At 40.6% G+C, this 18,317-nt stretch overlaps 1 protein-coding gene and 1 long non-coding RNA gene across 13 annotated transcripts; one reads left to right on the forward strand and one right to left on the reverse strand.

Moving 5' to 3' along the window:
- Positions 1-9,664: 9,664 nt before the first annotated feature.
- LOC307043605 lies at positions 9,665-10,675 on the reverse strand. The gene is made up of 2 exons (XR_013809411.1): positions 10,555-10,675; positions 9,665-10,369 (listed from the first exon to the last, which is right to left on the reverse strand). It is a non-coding gene; the product is annotated as an uncharacterized lncRNA (long non-coding RNA).
- On the forward strand, positions 10,368-18,034 carry LOC307043603 (uncharacterized protein). 12 transcript variants are annotated; one of them, XM_079688150.1, is made up of 8 exons: positions 10,368-11,243; positions 12,950-13,137; positions 14,054-14,193; positions 14,841-15,006; positions 15,162-15,503; positions 16,125-16,260; positions 16,471-16,707; positions 17,496-18,034. In XM_079688150.1, exons 1-5 carry the CDS (start codon positions 11,022-11,024, stop codon positions 15,457-15,459), a joined length of 1,014 nt encoding a protein of 337 aa, XP_079544276.1. In that variant the 5' UTR covers positions 10,368-11,021; the 3' UTR covers positions 15,460-15,503; positions 16,125-16,260; positions 16,471-16,707; positions 17,496-18,034. The 12 variants fall into 12 exon arrangements, with proteins under 12 accessions (XP_079544276.1, XP_079544281.1, XP_079544282.1 ...); XM_079688155.1 differs by having other exon boundaries at positions 16,471-16,578; XM_079688156.1 differs by having other exon boundaries at positions 16,471-16,524.
- The last annotated feature ends 283 nt before the right edge of the window (positions 18,035-18,317 follow it).

Here is an 18,317-nt window from a genome sequence, read left to right on the forward strand (position 1 = left end):
CCTGTGTTTAGCTTTGCCTGATATGTAACGTTACGGCAGCCTGCTCTCGCGGAGGAGGTGCTCTGTAAGGAAGTCTGAAGGAAGGGGCAGATTCTTTTTGGCTGCGTACTTTCAAATTTTAGTGCGCTCGAGCCGGTTTCTGAAACTTACCTACCCCACCTTTAAATGCATCAATCTGGTACACTTTGACGGGGAAATAAAGAGAGACTACACACCCATATGAAACAGAACTGTATACATTTAAATAATCATAAAATCATAAGTACATGGCCATAACCAATAACATACCATATCCAATATGAAAAAACATTGAAACTTGTTTAATTATTATTTTTTGGTTCATTTATAGTGTGTCTGTGCTCCTGAATCAGCCTCTCCTGTCTCCCTCATCTCCCCCCTGCTCCTCTTTGAGGCAGCAGCAAAGACTAGTTTTAGCTCTCAACAACTTTATCTTACCTTTTTTCACCAAGTTAACATTTTATTTTTATTATTCATGCATATTTGACTAATCACCACCCCCTCAAAAGGAAATATGTGTTTACATAAATGTTGACCGAACCGTTTGAGACCCACTGAGACAACTTAGACTAAGTTAACTATCTAAACACTCAGAGTCCTTTACCTCACTGTGCCTCTCAGTCTGACAGGAGAGCGCTCCTCCACCCTGGTTGTAGAAACAGCTTCTTATATCCGTTAGCGCATCAGAAGCTAACAACATTCCCCGCCGGTACCGGTGCACCCCCTCTCTCTATCTATCTCTCTCTCTCTCTCTCTCTCTCACGCTGGCTGTGAGCTGCGGGCGCCTGATAAGCCAATATCCCCCACTTTCATCACTTACACCGCCCATCGTACAGGGCAAATGGAAAATGTAACCGGGGTGAAAAGGGTGTTATCTTTACTTAATTATGAATGTTGTTACATCAAGGCTGAAAATTCATTTTTTTGAAATGTAATCTTGTGGAAGTGCAGATCCCCTGTCCTCCACCAGGGGGTGCTGCAGCACCCTCAGCACCCCTACTTCCCACGGCCCTAGTAGCACCAGATGCTAACAACAATACACGTAACCGGTGCGCGCGCTTTCTCGCTTGCTCGCGCCACACATACACTAACAAACACCCTCCCGAGCTTGAATGACACACAGAGACCAATCTAGGGCATTAGTATGATCTGTATGAAAGTGGCCATGTCGGCAGGCCACATCATGTAGACAGCCAGTCACCCTCTGTGAGGCAGAGTCAGACCCACATTTGCGCAGCGTTGCGTTCACAATACATACGTATAAGTACCAGCATTTTACTGAGTATCGGCACCTTGCCGGTACTCAGTAAAATGCGCAGCATTAATATATACCCACGTGACAGCTCATTGTTACTTTGTAATTCTACTGTACAATACAGAGGTTAACCTGATTGCCAAGTGCCAACAATTAGGAGAGATATTTGATAGTTGGTGCTTGAGAAGACTAAACATTTATCTGCAATTGACATGAATGGAAACGAGTAATAAAGTATATTCATTACTCGTTATTCTCTACTAATAGTTAATTAAAGACTGTATAATGGCTATTTTGCACATCCCTTTCAATATTTCAAGATTTTCAAAGGTTATTGACTTATCATATACACAACTACGGTGTATGCAATGAATGAAAATCTTGGGTCACAGGTTCCTCAACAGCACATTACAAGACATCTATCAATATGTGTTTGTACCTCCACCATTAAACTGTCATATTCTGCACACTTCTTATACTACAGTATCTACATACATAAGAATATAATTAATATGTATAATATCAGCTAAAATAAGTGCTTCAACATAGTTAACATTGCAGGAAAGCAATATATTAGACGTTAAGTACTTTGTCAGGCTTAACATTTATCTGAAGATACCCCCAAAGTTTTTTTCTTATTTAAAAGAGGACCTTAATCTAAAGTATTATTTAATGTTTAAATAAAAGTTAATTCGTTTTTCTGTTTTGCACCTCCTCCTATTAATATCTTTGTACATCCTGCTCTAAACTGTTTTATTGTAAAGATCACTTACAGTATCTTCTTGATTTTTTATATTCTATATTTCTATCACAGACCTTCTACTTTCCCCCTATGAAAGTATGTACTCTTAATATTTTTTTAATCAAATATAACACATAAAAACAATAATTAAATAACGTGCTTTAACCACTAGGCGGTGCACACAAGGTACACACAGCTATAATAACTTTGTATTATTAGTGTAGGACACTTATGTATGTACAACATCTGAAGATGTGTAGTTTTATTCATGTTTTCACATAATTTTATAGCATATTGCTATACTATTTCAGACTCAGTATTTACATTCTTATATTCAAAGAAAATCAAAGTCCTTTTATATCAGCTGTGCACCGTTATGGTGTAAATATAACCTATCTACGAATTAGATCAAATATAAATGTCAGCCGAATTAAGGTTGATACTGCAAGGAGACGTATTGTGTGAAGAGAAATTGAAGATGTTGTTTAATTGTTGATATATTTATGATCCACGTTAAGTATTCAGTTTCGGCGGCATTTCTTCCAGTTTTTCCAAAGGTCTTCTCATCAGGGCTCTATAAATAAAGAACTACGGCAGATCTGTAATATGTAATGCAGCCGAACCGTGTATTACAATGCCGTTATGTGATGACTTTCAAAGAGAAAAGCAAGAACACTCGGAATTAAGTATTATTTTATTCTTTTAAAATGTTTTCCGGATTTCATATCATATAAACACCAAATCCCAGCATGCATTGTGGCTAAACCATCCAATCAGCGAGCTTAAACCATAGCTGAGGATCTTGGGTAATTGCTCGAAATGCCTACGTCTATTTCCGGTTATTTTTATTTTGAAATTCAGTTCCTGAAGGATGCCAAAAAAGCCAGAGATTATGGAATTAAACCAATAAATAAAAGCAAGGATAATTGTGTGTTATTGGTGAGTAAATAACAGTGTGTTATTTTGAAAAGAATAACAAATTAGAAGAAAAAAAGATTTAAAAAATACAGATTTCAGTGTTCTGAGGCTCTGAGCCCCATTTATTTTCCTCACAGACGGAAACAAAAGTCCGAAATTATACGATTTAAAATAAAAGCAATAATTGTGGCTTGATATTGGGTAAGAACATGTTTTTATGAACCACACAGCTTCCGGTCTTCCACGACCCGACCGGAGAAAAAGACGTGCTGCAGGCTCGAAACACATTACCAGTAGAAATACATTGCTTTTAAAATCGTGCTGTGCAACACGAAAAAAAGGGGAAAATCGTGTTGGTGAACACGAATCAATTGATTAAAAATCGTGTTGGTGAACACGAAATGCCATGAGACTGGGTTGATACACCTGGCACCTACGGGCCGCAGAGGGGCGGCGTAGTTTCGGGCGACGAAGACTGCTGCTCCGGGGCCGGCGAGTCAGGCGGGAGTAAGCTAGTGTCCACAACGGAGGGTAACGTGATGTCCGCATCTGACCTGTTGCTACTGTCTGCAGTAGATGCAGTGTTGCTGGCGTTTAGTGATGGTTGCTTTAACCATTTTCGTATAAATGATTATCCACAGATCAGATGTGTGTCACTGCTGTGGAAGCACTTTGGAAATGATGCACGTGCAGCGGAACAGGTCACGCGCACCTGACACAATTTGTTGTTTGTATTTTTCGCTACCTTCTCTTTTTTGAATGGTTGCATAACGTTCAACTTCCCCGAAGATCTCGACGCGAAGCCTGAAGGGTAAACACCAGGTTCACTAATCTACCCGCACAATTTGTCCGGTGTCGGAATGTCTCGCTATGTTAGTACATTCTTAAAAAACAAAACACCATTTAATTTCGGGTTAAAATGTGTTGTAACTGCGTTACTGAGCATTGTAACGGGTAATATATTACCCACATTTCATTAGTAATGCGTTACATTACTTCGTTACAGCAAAAAGTAATATATTACTGTAACTCCGTTACTTTTGTAACGCGTTACACCCAACACCGGTTGCTGACAATAAATAATGTTATTATGAATACATTTGCCTCTGAGTCCTGCATGAACTGTACATAAACTGTATTTTAACATTGGTCATATGGTGGTACTTGGAGAGCCAACTATTTTCTCAGGTGGTACTTGGTGTAAAAAGGTTGAGAACCACTGAACTACAGCATCGGTTTTACGTTTTAATGCCATTGAAGACCAGTTTTGATCAGACAAAACCAAGGTAAGCCATGTTAGCGTTTTAGGCTACCTAGCGCCACATGTTTTGATGTACGTTTTTGTTGATAACGTTGCGAGTTTGTATCTTTCAGTGTTGAGGTGGGTACTGTTAGATTCTGTGTCTTTACGATCATAAACGCTGTGTTGGAAGTGCAGCTAGGATAAGTAATAAGGGAGCGAGAGTGATTTTCGGTGCAGTAATAGGTTAGCATTTTTCGCTCAGGGCTAATTCAGAGGGTCAGTGTTAGCAATGTGTGTTTTTTTTGAGAAAAATAAATGAAAAAAGATCTGTTACATGAGTTTTTTCCCGTTATATGGATATCAAATATTCATAGTTTATTAAATATTAAGGTTCCTTAGACGTTGTTTCCTGCAAATGACGCGATTTCGGCCCCGGAACCGGGTCCGTGGGGCTTAAGAGGTTTAAGCCCCACCGTCAAATTCATTGAGAGGGAAAATAACTGTTGTTTATTTAGCTAAAAAAATAATTATATGGTGATTTACAGAAGTCTCTTTCCCAATGTAAATCAATGGGAAAAAGTATTTTAGGGCCCGAAAGAGGTCGTCTACTAAAATGTGTAGTGCAGTAACTGCGTTATGCCGTAGCGAAAATGAGCTTTAATGGCCGGCGCACTTCCTGGGAGCTTGACTGAAACATTAAGATTGGACTCCTTACGTGCTAGGCTAAGGGACATCTCTAAGCAGTTGACCAATCACAACAGAGATGGCCAGCTAACCAATCAGAGCAGACTGGGCTCTGGTTTCAGAGAGAGGGTGAAAAGAGCCATACAAATATCAACCTGAAATGAGCAGAATATGTGCCCTTTAATGCCTGATGAGGTTCACTAAAACGTTGTATTCATAATCTGAGCTAATGAATCGTGTGGATTATTTTCACCCTTATTTTTATTTTCAGTTCTTATCAGCCAGTGGTGGAAAGTAAGCACAATTGCTTATGTAAACAAGCAAATAATGTAATGTTTACTTCACTAGCGCTTTTAAATATTTGATAAGCAGGTCAGCACCGTAGTCAAGACCTGCTTTTTCAAAATACGACTATTGGCTAAGACCAAGTCGTTTTTATCTTTTAAAGACCTAGAAGGGTTATTAACGCCTTTGTTACCTCGAGACTGGATTACTGCAACGCTCTAGACGTGGGTATGGACCAGGCCTCAATTAGACGCCTGCAGCTACAGAATGCAGCTGCAGGCCATCTCACTGGCCATAAAAAGCGTGACCACATCACCCCAATTCTGGCCTCATTACACTGGCTTCCAGTTCGTTTCAGAATTGATTTAAAAATTCCTTTTATTTGTTTTCAAAGCCCTAAATGGGCTGGCTCCGGCTTATGTAGCCGAACTCCTCCATCGCTACACCCCAGCCAGAGCCTTAAGGTCGGCTGACCAGCTGCTGCTGATAGTGCCCAAGACCAGGCTCAAAACCCGAGGGCACCGAGCCTTCGCAGCGGCTGGCCCCAGGCTCTGGAACACTCTGCCCCTCCATGTGAGGTCGGCCCAGACCCTAGGGTTTTTTAAATCAACACTTAAAACTCACTTCTTCTCTCTGGCTTTCTAGCCTTTTCTTATCAATCTCCACTTTTGTGTTCGGGCGGCCGACAGCCTATCCGTTTTAAGAGTACGCGTAAGACCTTCCTTTTGATAAAGCTTATAGTTGATAAAATTACCTAATGAGAGTGCTTTGACGCAGATACGCTGTGCCTCTTCACCTACATTTTGGTTCTTGCTCTTTCACTTAAATCCTAAAACTTGGATCTTATATTTATAACTAAGGTTATTACTACTCTTTCTATTTTCTCTTTATCCAAAACCTTTTCCCTCCATGACCTCACAAGGTTTTATTGGAGGGAAACAGGTTTACAGAGGGGGCCTTATTCAAGGCAGGGGAGTGTTATTCCGTAGTCACAGCATACCTCCTTATCCCTCACCAATTCCAACTAAGGCCCCAGCGGGGACCTTGCTCCCTGCGTGTGCCTGTCTGTGTATTTGCATGTTCCGATTAACCCAGCTTCCCCCAAATGTTCTTTTTCTTTTGTGTCTATATCTACGCCGGGATCCGGAGTCGAGGCTGATCCTCTTGCTGTGGTCCTGTGCCCTGGATCCTCTATCCTGAGTTCTGGATTAAGTCGTGGACTTCGGGTCGTGGCTGAACCTGTCTCTGCGGTCCTGCCTTGGGTCTTGTCATGCTGCTTCCCTGATGGCTCCCACAGGATTGTTGACATCCTCGTGGATTCACCTTCTTATTATAGACACATGCATTTCCAAACATTCGGTCTACCTACGCTGTAAAATGTATTATCTTTTCGATTTACACACGGCATCTATTGCACGTCTGACCGTCCTGGGAGAGGGATCCTGTTAAACTAATAAAGTATGCGCAGTCATTTTTCTTCTCTCATCCATTTATTCAGGGACATGAACCAGCATGGCAGTGCTGCGTAATCAACATGAGACATATAGCGCTCCATGCTTATCATGCTTATGACGTCAGAATGGGACGTAATACTTAACACTCCCACTCAACCTTAACTCTATTGGTTACATGAAAACAAAACAACAATATAATAAGGCTTCTCTTTTGCCTTAACAATGTGAATACACTCGTGCACTTTTAAGTGCCAAACATGTCTTGAGCAAACCTCTTTAGTTGTAGCTTTGTAGCTGGCTTGGTCATGACATCAGCAATCATTTACTCAGTAGGGCAGTACTCCAAAGTTAACTTTCCGTTATTTACAGTTTCCCTAATGAAATGGTACTTAATATCAATGTGTTTGCTCCTTTGCCTGTTTACTGGGTTTCTGGCAAGGGCTATAGTACCTTGGTTGTCCTCGTACACCTTTGTTTGTGCATACTGGTATGTGTCTATACCTTTGAGTAGCTGATCTAAATAGATACATTCTTGTATAGCTGATGCTAAAGACATGTATTCTGCCTCACAGGTGGATAATGCCACTGTTGGTTATTTCTTTGTTTTCCATGAGATCAGAGAGCTTCCTTTACTTAGACTGACACAATATCCTGATGTGCTACGCCTGTCTGTTGCATCTGATGCCCAGTCAGCATCACAGTACACTTTTAGACCTATTGCCTCTCTGTCATTTCTCTTAAAGCATAACTCCTGTTCTGTTGTGCCTTTTAGATACCTGAACACATGTTTTACTGTGTTCCAATGTTCCTCTGTTGGTCCAGCCAAGTGCTGAGATAGCTTACTGACCACAAAACCTATATCTGGTCTAGTACATGTGGACTAGTAAATTAAACTTCCCACTGCCTCTCTGTATTTAGTTGGGTCTGTCAATTTTTCAGAATCAACTGTTTGTTCAAGTTTTGGCTCACATGGGGTCCCCCTGGCCTTGCAATCCTGCATTTCAAACCTCTCTAGGATTTTGCCTATATATTTCTTATGAGACATTTTAACTTCACCTTCTGTTTGGTAAAAATCAATTCCCAGGAAATGTTTCAACTTTCCCAGGTCCGTCAGAAAGCATCATCTTTACAGCTTCCAGTACATTTGTGTTGCTTGCTGCTATGATCAGATCGTCAACCCATACAATCATGATGACCTTTTCATCATGTTTCTCTCTTGTATACACACAATGATCAGCTGGATTCTGTATGAAACCGTTCTCACTCAGACATGTGTGTAACATAGCATTCCAGTTTCTACCTGATTGCTTAAGGCCATAGAGAGACTTTTGCAACTTACAAACTAGGTTTTCCCCAGTTATTGACTTTTATTCATTGCCTTCTGGTTGCTCCATATAGATTTCACAATCAATGGGTGCATGCAAGGCTGTCTTATAGGGCTGTAACGATACACTAATCTCACGATACGATACGATACACGATATTGAGCTCACGATACGATATATATTCAGCCAACGATACGATTCGATACGATTCGATATATTCCGATACACTTACATCATTTTCTGAAAGATTTTAAAGGGACAGTGTGATTTTGGTGACATCTTGTGAGTGTTCCATTGACTTGGATTTAATTAATTCAACTGAAAACTGAAAGCATCAATTATACAATATATGGCTCTGACTAGACAGAGAGTCTACAGCTTGCAAATGTTGGACAAAATGACTCAAAAGATGTGGTGAGAAAATGTGTTTCATTTATTGAAACAGTGCCAACTGTAGTTTACAAGCCTTTGAAACGTAAGTACATAAAGTGCAGTATCACAATGGACAATGGAGAATTAAAAGGTGCAGCAGGTGGCCTGTTCTGAACAGATTATTTTACAGCATTTTTAGCTTAACACAGAATATGAGGTAGCCAATAATTCAAGTCACTAAGAACAACATTTAATGTAAAATGTATCTGCCAATAATTCAAGTCCAAAGGAGTAACATTTAAGCCAAAAACACTAAACAGAAAGGCTCCTCTCTACATAACTGCATCTACATTCTCTTCAGATTTTTGTTCAGGAATATAATCTGATCAATGTGGTCTGGGAGAAGTGCACTTCTCTGAGCAGTGACGATGGCCCATTCCCAAACCGCCCCATACACCCTACCCCTCCGTTTGCGCGTTCACGCGGAGGGTCCGTATGGAAAGCCAAAAGTGCCATAATACGGGGGTGAAAAAACGCGCGAACATACGGGGAGGTCCGTTTTTTCGCGTGAAAAAACGGGCCAATATACGGGCGAATGTTCGCGCGGTTTTTTATATGATAATGAGCCCCTCCTTCTGATTTCCTTAGCCAATAAGTTAAAAGTGTCTGTAACCAATCAGTGAAGGGTAAAGCCAGACCAAAACAATCTGTAGATGAAAAGTTCCTGACATGGTGAGGCTGTGCTGTAAATTGTGCATTATTCCAGATTCAGGGGACTAAGTATTAATTTGCCTTTGAATATAATAAATATATCAATCAATATATCAATATAACCTGCCTTCATTGTTTTTTTTAAATAAAATGGCATTACCCTTTTCCTTAAACCTCTGGAGTGTGAAGTGAAGGTATTTTCTCAATTTTTAGATGTCTCCTTAAATCCACTTTTAAATGTACTTCTTATAACATGGCATGGTGTTACATGTCAAAATGTTCAGTAGTCTCTGGTGTTGCTAGAAATGCAAATTCACTCACCTTAGAGCACTGTCTTATGAGAAACCTAGCTTAGAAATCCGATTTTTGGAAAACTTCAAAACTGTTGTGAAACACATATGTACTCATGTCATCCATTTTTTTTGGTGTTTCAGATTTTGTTCACCAAAGTCTTTGGTTCACAAAAGTAGTGAAATATATCAATTACACTATAAGCCTATATAAAAGTGTTGTTCATGTCTAAAATGAAAATGTGTAAATTATAATTTAGAGTAAAATATTTCCATCCCTCTACTTTCACCACAGAAAAGTTACATCAGGACTGAATAATGACTTCATATTCCATACCAAGGTTTATGTGATGTGTACAAATACAAATTCAGCATTTCAACTTTATTTTTCAACCAACTATTTATGTTAACATATGAAACTGTAAAATCTCAATATTTCCAATATCAGAACTTTTTCAACCAACTATTCATTATAAATGTAAAGACAGGGGGTCTTTGTCCATGGTCTTTGTCTGTCTTCCAAGACAGTGGGTCTGGCTGCTGTGTAGGTGGGGCTGATGGTGCATGGCCTGCTGGTGGCTGTGTCGGAGGGAGGTAGGTGGGATTGTCCCGGGTTGATGCTGGGATTGTCCCGGGTTGATGCTGGGATTGTCCCGGGTTGATGCTGGTGGCTGGATGGGAGGTACGTGTGCTAGGCGAGACTTCTTTGCTGGCTGGGTTGATCGTGATGGCTGTGGTGGAGACCTTTGTATCGAGGTGTATCTTAATCTTGTGGCAGGCACAGATGGAGGTGGAGGCCGCTGTAGGGATGCTGGTCCTCTGGTCCTCGGGTCCTTGGTGGTGATGGCTGTGGTGGACGCCTTTGTACCGAGGTGTATCTTAATCTTGTGGCAGGCACAGATGGAGGTGGAGGCCGCTGTAGGGATGCTGGTCCTCTGGTCATTGGTGGTGATGGCTGTGGTGGAGGTCTTTGAGCCACAGTAGATTTTGACCTGGGGGCCGGCACAGATGAAGGTTCTGGCTGCTGGATAAACGCCACCTCTGGGCCACTAGGCCCAGGCAGCTGTGAAATCTGAAGGAAAAAAAACATACCTTTACATTTAGCAAATCAAAATAACTGTATGACGTATTTTTCTCTAATCAAAAATGGAAATAAATCCACATGCCATATTATGACTTTTATGAAGGATTAAAGCCTTCTTCATTTCCAGTATATAATACAGTGATAACACACACAACCCGGTTGACTGTACTCACTTTAACCTGGCTCTGTTGTCCACTGATAGGCATAGTGCTGTGTACCTGGACTCACATTCAGGTTCAGGTCCGGACTCAAGTCCAGAGGTTCAGGTTCAGGTCCGGACTTATAAGTCCGGACTTGGGTCAAGTTGTGTGAGTAACTAAAGTGAACTTATTGTGAGCTAATTATCAATTGAAAATAAACTCATAATCAACTCAAATTCAAACTCGTCAGGTTTATTGTGCCCCCTTCCAACTTGTGTCTACACCATGTATTTTCTATAACTCTACATGTGTTACTAACTACACAACACAACTACATACATAGTGATGTACATACAAGACTCAATCTGCAAGAGTACAAGTCTATGTGTTCTTGTTCAAGAACAACAGCATATTGACATTGTTTGGGTGAAGTGTTGCTCTTTCGGCAGACACTATATCACCATACATGCAAAGGAGTTAGCTTAGCTACACTACCAAATATGGCAACCAGCATCCCACGCTGTCAGTGTCCACTATGTCTAAGCCAGCTTCCCTTGACGTCACACAGATCTCGCGAGCAGTTGCGATATTTTGCGAGACTTCGTGAGTTCAGTAATGGCCGCCATATCAGAAGCCAAAACAATGTTTTTCGTCTTTTCTCAGCGCAAATTTCTCGATCTATGGAAGGTTTTAGATGGTTTAGAACAAAAAGGAGAATATACGTAAGTACCGGTTCCCGACGTTCCGGTTTTAACCGGACTTGAACCGAAACTTTTTACAAGTCCAGTACCGGTTCGGCGTAACGGTACGCAGCACATCATAGGCACAATATTAGCATAGCATTAGCGCGCTATTAGAATTTCAATAATATGAACAATTATGAACTCAGACCAGCATTTCACATATTTATACAAGCAGAATACACTTGAAATGTAAGCCAAACTACTGCACGGGAGTCATACACCTAGTAACATAGAAGAACAAAGAAGCTAGCGGACGCCATTAGCCACTGTAGTGGAGCCGAACTAGCTGACAGAATGACATTAAACTACACATAAAGAACAGTTTCAAAAACACTTCTTAGATCGAAATATGACATAATCTTTGTACACACTACTAACCTGTTGAACAGGAGAAATGAATGAAGCAGAGGGAACGTTGTTGCCGTTCCAGCCAGAATGCCAAGTCTGCGGCAGACACATAATAACAACACTTACTTTACGGCATGCGCTCAGCAACACATTCCCTTTTACGGCATGCCCACTGAGGCCTTTCCGTGTCCTATACTGCCCTCTGCTGTTTGTAATGATATACAATATTTAACATAAACATGCCTTCGAGAGTATAACTTAATTTATACAAGACAATATACATTGAAAATGTGCCCACATATTTATGCGGTTATCTGAATCATATTTTCTACCCCTTATATTCGAAAATATATGATTAAATATCTAAAATATGCGCACTTCGACGCTGCGTGGGTGGACTCCAGTTATATCTTTCAAACTAAATCTATCCACTATCTGCTTGTAGACTAACGGTCAAAGGGTCTAATATCCGGGAGGGCCGGGCTCGAGTCTCGGAAAGGAAACGTTTTTTTGTGTTATCTCTTTTCATTCACTTACAATCTTTGTATAAATGCAAAGTATTCCAAGGTCTGCTTCACCTTAATTGTCCCAACTGCTTGGCAACAGCTGTCTGTTCTCCAGTTGTTTAAGGTGGTAGCCTGTCGCCTGCGTTCATGTTTCAAATAAATGGGAATTGATCAGCCTCAGATGTATTAATTTATAAAAAAAAAAAAAATGTAATTCGAATGTTTCTCTTCAGTGCAATTGCAATTGCACATTGCATCATTTTTGTGTTCTTTGTTCTGTTTTAGAAAGGAAGGATTGTTTACTTTTTTCGTTGTCTACAAAACCGGAAAAACAACATAATTGTGCTTTTCCAGACACTGAAGAAAGAAAAATACCATGAATTTTCGGTATCAGGGCTGTTAGGGAAAAGATCAGGCAATATATCTTGAGAGAAAACTTATCTTTTGATCCCGTTTGAATTGTGCCACGAATTACACTTATGATGTTTGTCATCTTAAACAATCACTTCCATGTCAAAAAACTCAGTTTGTCGTAAAACTGTTGAAATATAAGACTATGAAAAATACGCAACTAGAAATAAGTGAAATGTGCCAACGTGACGGCCGTCTTGGTGTGTGGTGCGCGACGGGAGATGTAGGTCATTGACTGGTTTCAGGCAAAAAAAAAGTGTTACTTCACAGTTTTACGACACATTTAAATTTTTTTGACTTGCAAAATTATCTTTTAAATTGACAAAAATCATATGTGTAATTTGTGGTTCAATTCAAACGGGATCGAAAGATAATCTTTCTCTCTCCATTTACTTCAATACATACCTTTTCCGAAATAAGGTCCCATGGAGCTCAACCGGAAAGGGAGGGACTTCGCCTCTCTATAAGCATGCAGCAGCAGTAGCAGCAGCCGGAAAAATGTCCACGAGAAACTTCATCTTGCGTTGCAAAAGGACAATAAATGACTGCACAAGACTTCTCCAAACAGATGATGCCGGTCATGCCGTGTTACAATCCACAGTAACGAGGTAAGGGCCAAGCCTATTGCTACTGTTAGAAATTAAAATCAATGTTTTAATGGGGAAATGTAGTTTAAACATGCCGTCAGTTTTAATGCTCTTTTATACTGAAAAACCAGAAATTCTTGTGCACAAGCAGTTAAGCTTTTATTCTGAAAATCCTTCATCTCCGGTTAGCATTTAGCATGTGGCTAATATACGATTTCCTGAAGAGGTGAATTTAGTAGCGAAATGAGAGAGTGGTGCAAACCGAAGCCTACTGACTTAACACTACAACTATAGATGTCGAGATACTACCATGCTGAATATTAAATGAAGGTACAGTTTATTTGAATACATTATTTACAGACGAGAGTAGCATGTGACAACATCCGGAATGACCGGAAACCAAACGAGCCGAGAAGTATTGTTTAGAGTATTGATTACAGCGTTTAGAATGTGTTAAATGAAGAGTGATGAAAGAGAATATGAGGAGAAACTGCGTGTTAAGCATATATTGAATGTGAAAAGAACCTATCCTCTGTTTAAATGCAATAACGGACATTAGAGACGAGGCGAGCCGGCTGGCGGGGAGGAGCCAGCAGACGATATATAAACAGCACCGGAGGAGAGATCCGGGCTCTTCTCTTCCCTATCGAGGAGAGCCAGATCACAGCTGTTTGTCTGACTGAACAATATTCTGTCTGTAACACTACCGCGCCTCTTTTAATTAAAGTACCCAATTGAACTTTCACAGAGACTCCATTTAGTCTCCTATTTTAAAGCTTCTCTCCTGGTCGGGAGAATAACGTACACAGTTAACACTACTACCAACACAAAGGAATGTAGTTTGTTTTTGCCTGTAACCTAAACTGAGGTTGTGTGAGATCTTTCACACTTACAAATTCCGTCTTCTCCCCTATTTCACCAAACCGTTTACTGGCAGGTTAGAAACCATGGAAAGGAGCCTCGAGTGGTCACGGGGCAGGCTAATTAACGTCCCTACAGCTGATCTTTTACTTCAGGACCTTCGGGAATATATACTTGAAGTCCGGAGATCTTGGCCTACCACACCCGCACAACAAGGTAGGTCGATGTGATAATTGTTCACTTTAGCATAGGCTTTCGTTGATAAACCAGTGCTAGTATTGTTGAGTACTAAGTGTCCAACAGGCCAATACATTTTAAAGTAATTATTTGTTTTAAATATGGGTAATACCAATATAAACACCTTTTTTAATCTGTAGTTGCCAGCTATTAATTACAACATTCTGGTGAGACGCTCTGAGTCTCGAGTTGTCCACTTAAAACTGTACTCCAAATTCCACCTTTATATCCTGCCACAGTAGAGGAGACGCTATTCCCCCTCCCCCGTCGAGGGCAGTCTGGCCATCTGTAGTACACCACGTATCATCAAACGTGTGAATGAGGACATTGAAAGGGGGCCAGAGGGGGAGTCTCTGTCTTCAGGGTTGGAAGACACAGACTGCAACTATGTATCTCTATGCCCATACACATTTATGCTTTTGTTCTTACTGTATACTACAACTATAGTGTATTGCATGTCCACTGGTTTAATGCCAAACTGCATTTCATTTTTTTTTAAAGTATCTTTAGGCTGGGCAATGACAATAAAATAGACGCATTGTGTGCGTTTCTGGCACAACGGCATAAATGCGTTGCTTTTACAACAATGACAATAAATGTAATCTAATGTTTTGCTGTTGTTGCAGGTCATTCTGGCTACCACGCCCCACTCATTTTGTTGGGTGGTCGAGGTCCCCCACAATTCAGCATTTCCAGAGAGCAAATCTCTTTTTTGAGGAGCTGTGGTTTTACAGCAACAAAGATGGCACAGATATTAAAAGTATCTCTGCGCACAGTGAGACGGCGATTGAGGTATGTAGCAATGTCTTCAACATTGGAAGTGCCATCTTGTCTCAATTTATTGTAAACATCCCAAGGAGGGGTTGTAGCCATGTTACACTATGCATGTTGTAAAGTAAATCTGAATACCGTAGGTCTCATATATTTAAAACATGTTTATTTTTCAGGCAGTTCCACATGCTGCGCTCTGGGACATACTCCACCATCTCAGATGCTACACTAGACGACCTCATCAAGGAGATAGTGGCTGGGAATAACCAGATTGGCCCTGAATCTGTCAGGGCACAGCTGCAGGCCCAGCAGATGTGGATACAGAGACGCAGAGTGCGGGACAGCATGAGGCGGATAGACCCAGAAGCAGCTTCACTGGACATGTCCTCTCAAGCTGCAGAAGACAACTCCAAAACAGTGGAGGATCTGCAGAAGCAACTGCAGGAGTTAAGAGTCCAGCGAGAGTTTTGCTAACAGAGGTTTGCTGGCTCCGACGACAACATCCGATTCTATACAAGGTAATGTTTTGGCTAAATTCTATCCAAGTTTTTGAGATGGGTTAGCTTATAAAGAATCCTGTTTACCTGCCGTGTGACCGCTGACTATATGCATGCAGTGTTGGAATAAGTACTCAACTTAACTGAAGTATAAGTACAAATACTATGGTTTTAAAATACTCCTGAACTGAACATGTAGAATCATAAATCCTGTGTTTTCATATATAAAAAGTAACTAGAAACTATGAAGGTTAACTAAATGTGGTGGAGTAAAACATATTAATACTAACAACATACTGAGAATATTTTACTACAAGTGGAAATCTTCAAAACCTTACCAAAGTAAAAGTATGTCAATATCCACTGCGTTTCCCCCAGTTGCACACGTAAGAATGAAGAGTAAACGTAGTCATTGTGTGTAAAATGTTCCCTGTATGTTTTAGATTATTATTACTGCTGCTAATGTAGTTGCTACATTTTACTGCTGTAGATTACTATACCTGCACCTAGTGCCTTCTTACTCAGTCTATTTGAATTGTAATGTATTATAGCAAACAAGAGGAAAGCATTAGCCCATGTGTTACAGTTAACACGATTGTATTTACTGTCAATTAATGACTGACATGTGTCTTTTGTGTACAGATTCCCGAGCTATAACCACCTGATGGCCTTCTGGTTTTTAATTGAGCCTTCAATTCATTAAATGGTTTGTGTTACTAGAGCGATATCAACTGCCAAGAGTAATGAAGAAGTGGTTACACACGCACGTCCATCAACGGTAGGTTACGTTTCTTTTAACACACAATCTAAACACAAACTGAAGGGAAAATGTCTCTCCGACATTTCATTGCTTTTGTGTAGGCTAAAAGGCTAAAGTACTCAATCCTTTTTGAATACATCAGAGAACTAAAACAACTTAATGTTTTTCCCATAGTGTGCTACACTCATGACATTAATATAGTAACCTTTTTTTGTTTTTATCTTCCAGAGACAGCTGCTTCAGCCAATTGACGAGTTCTTCCTTTTTCTATGCTTCCTGTCGGTGGGTTTGAAAGAGAGGGACCTTGCAAACCGCTTCAACGTACACCAGTCCTCTGTGAGCCGCATCATTGCAACATGGACAAGTTTTCTTACAACTTTATTGGGGTCACAGTGCATCTGGCTTACACCTGCAGAAGTTCAAGCCCACCTCCCAGAGGCATTCAAAGATTTCCCAGACACACAGGTGATCCTGGATTGCACAGAGCTGAGGTGTCAAACACCATCCTCACTCCTCCTCCAAAGTGAAATGTATTCTACATAGAAATCTCACTGCACCATGAAAGCCCTGGTTGGCATAGCCCCACATGGTGCAGTGACATTTGTTTCCAGTCTGTATGGTGGTTCTGTCAGCGACAAGGAGATTTTCAAACAATCTGGAATAGCTGCGTTGTTGACTGAAAACATAGCAGTGATGGTAGATAAGAGCTTCCTGATCAGCGATTGCTGCAAATGCAAGGTGTACTGCCCACCTTTTCTGTCAAAGCAGAAGCAAATGCCAGCCTATGAGGTGAGGGAGACACAGGCCATTGCCAGACTGAGGGTTCATGTAGAGCGTGTCATTAGGAGGATAAAAGAGAACAAACTTTTTGATGGTGAATCCCACATAGGTATTGTTTGTATTCTTATCGATAGTCATGAACTTTCTCTTGTGACAAAATAGACTCTCCGTTAGTAAACGTTTACTCTGTGTAAAAGTGATTTCTGTGTGTAAAAGTGAGGTAACATGTGTAGATGAATAACATCAACTTGTATTCGTCCCACACATACACACCTATAGATGTAGTTATATTTGTGTCTGTGACTTTATATTGAATGGGAAATAACTGGAAAATACCTGTGTAAGAGAGAGACTCCTGTCCCGCCTCTCCATTTTATTTTTAGTTGTGCATTGTTATTTGTGCTTTAGAAACATTCCACTTGAACTTTATTTGAATGAACTTAGTAGTAATTATTGTCCTATATTTCTTTCAGATTTCACAGCTGCCTGGGCCTAGGAGAAAGAACCTCCATCTGTGCCTGCACCAAGGTCAAGATCTACCGTTGCTCAAGGGCCTTCACCAGAGCCATCACCACCGAGGACCAAAGGACCAGCATCACTACAGCGGCCTCCATCTGTCCCTGCCACAAGATCAAGATACACCTCGGTACAAAGGCCTCCACCACAGCCATCGCGATCAACCCAGCCAGCAAAGAAGTCTCGCCTAGCAGACGTACCTCCAATCCAGCCACCAGCATCAACCCGGGACAATCCCACCTACCTCCCTCCGACACAGCCACCAGCAGGCCATGCACCATCAGCCCCACCTACACAGCAGCCAGACCCACTGTCTTGGAAGACAGACAAAGACCATGGACAAAGACCCCCTGTCTTTACATTTATAATGAATAGTTGGTTGAAAAAGTTCTGATATTGGAAATATTGAGATTTTACAGTTTCATATGTTAACATAAATAGTTGGTTGAAAAATAAAGTTGAAATGCTGAATTTGTATTTGTACACATCACATAAACCTTGGTATGGAATATGAAGTCATTATTCAGTCCTGATGTAACTTTTCTGTGGTGAAAGTAGAGGGATGGAAATATTTTACTCTAAATTATAATTTACACATTTTCATTTTAGACATGAACAACACTTTTATATAGGCTTATAGTGTAATTGATATATTTCACTACTTTTGTGAACCAAAGACTTTGGTGAACAAAATCTGAAACACCAAAAAAAAAGGATGACATGAGTACATATGTGTTTCACAACAGTTTTGAAGTTTTCCAAAAATCGGATTTCTAAGC

This window comes from Notothenia rossii (genome assembly GCF_949606895.1).
Source record: "Notothenia rossii genome assembly, chromosome: 6".
Classification (NCBI taxonomy): domain Eukaryota; kingdom Metazoa; phylum Chordata; class Actinopteri; order Perciformes; family Nototheniidae; genus Notothenia; species Notothenia rossii.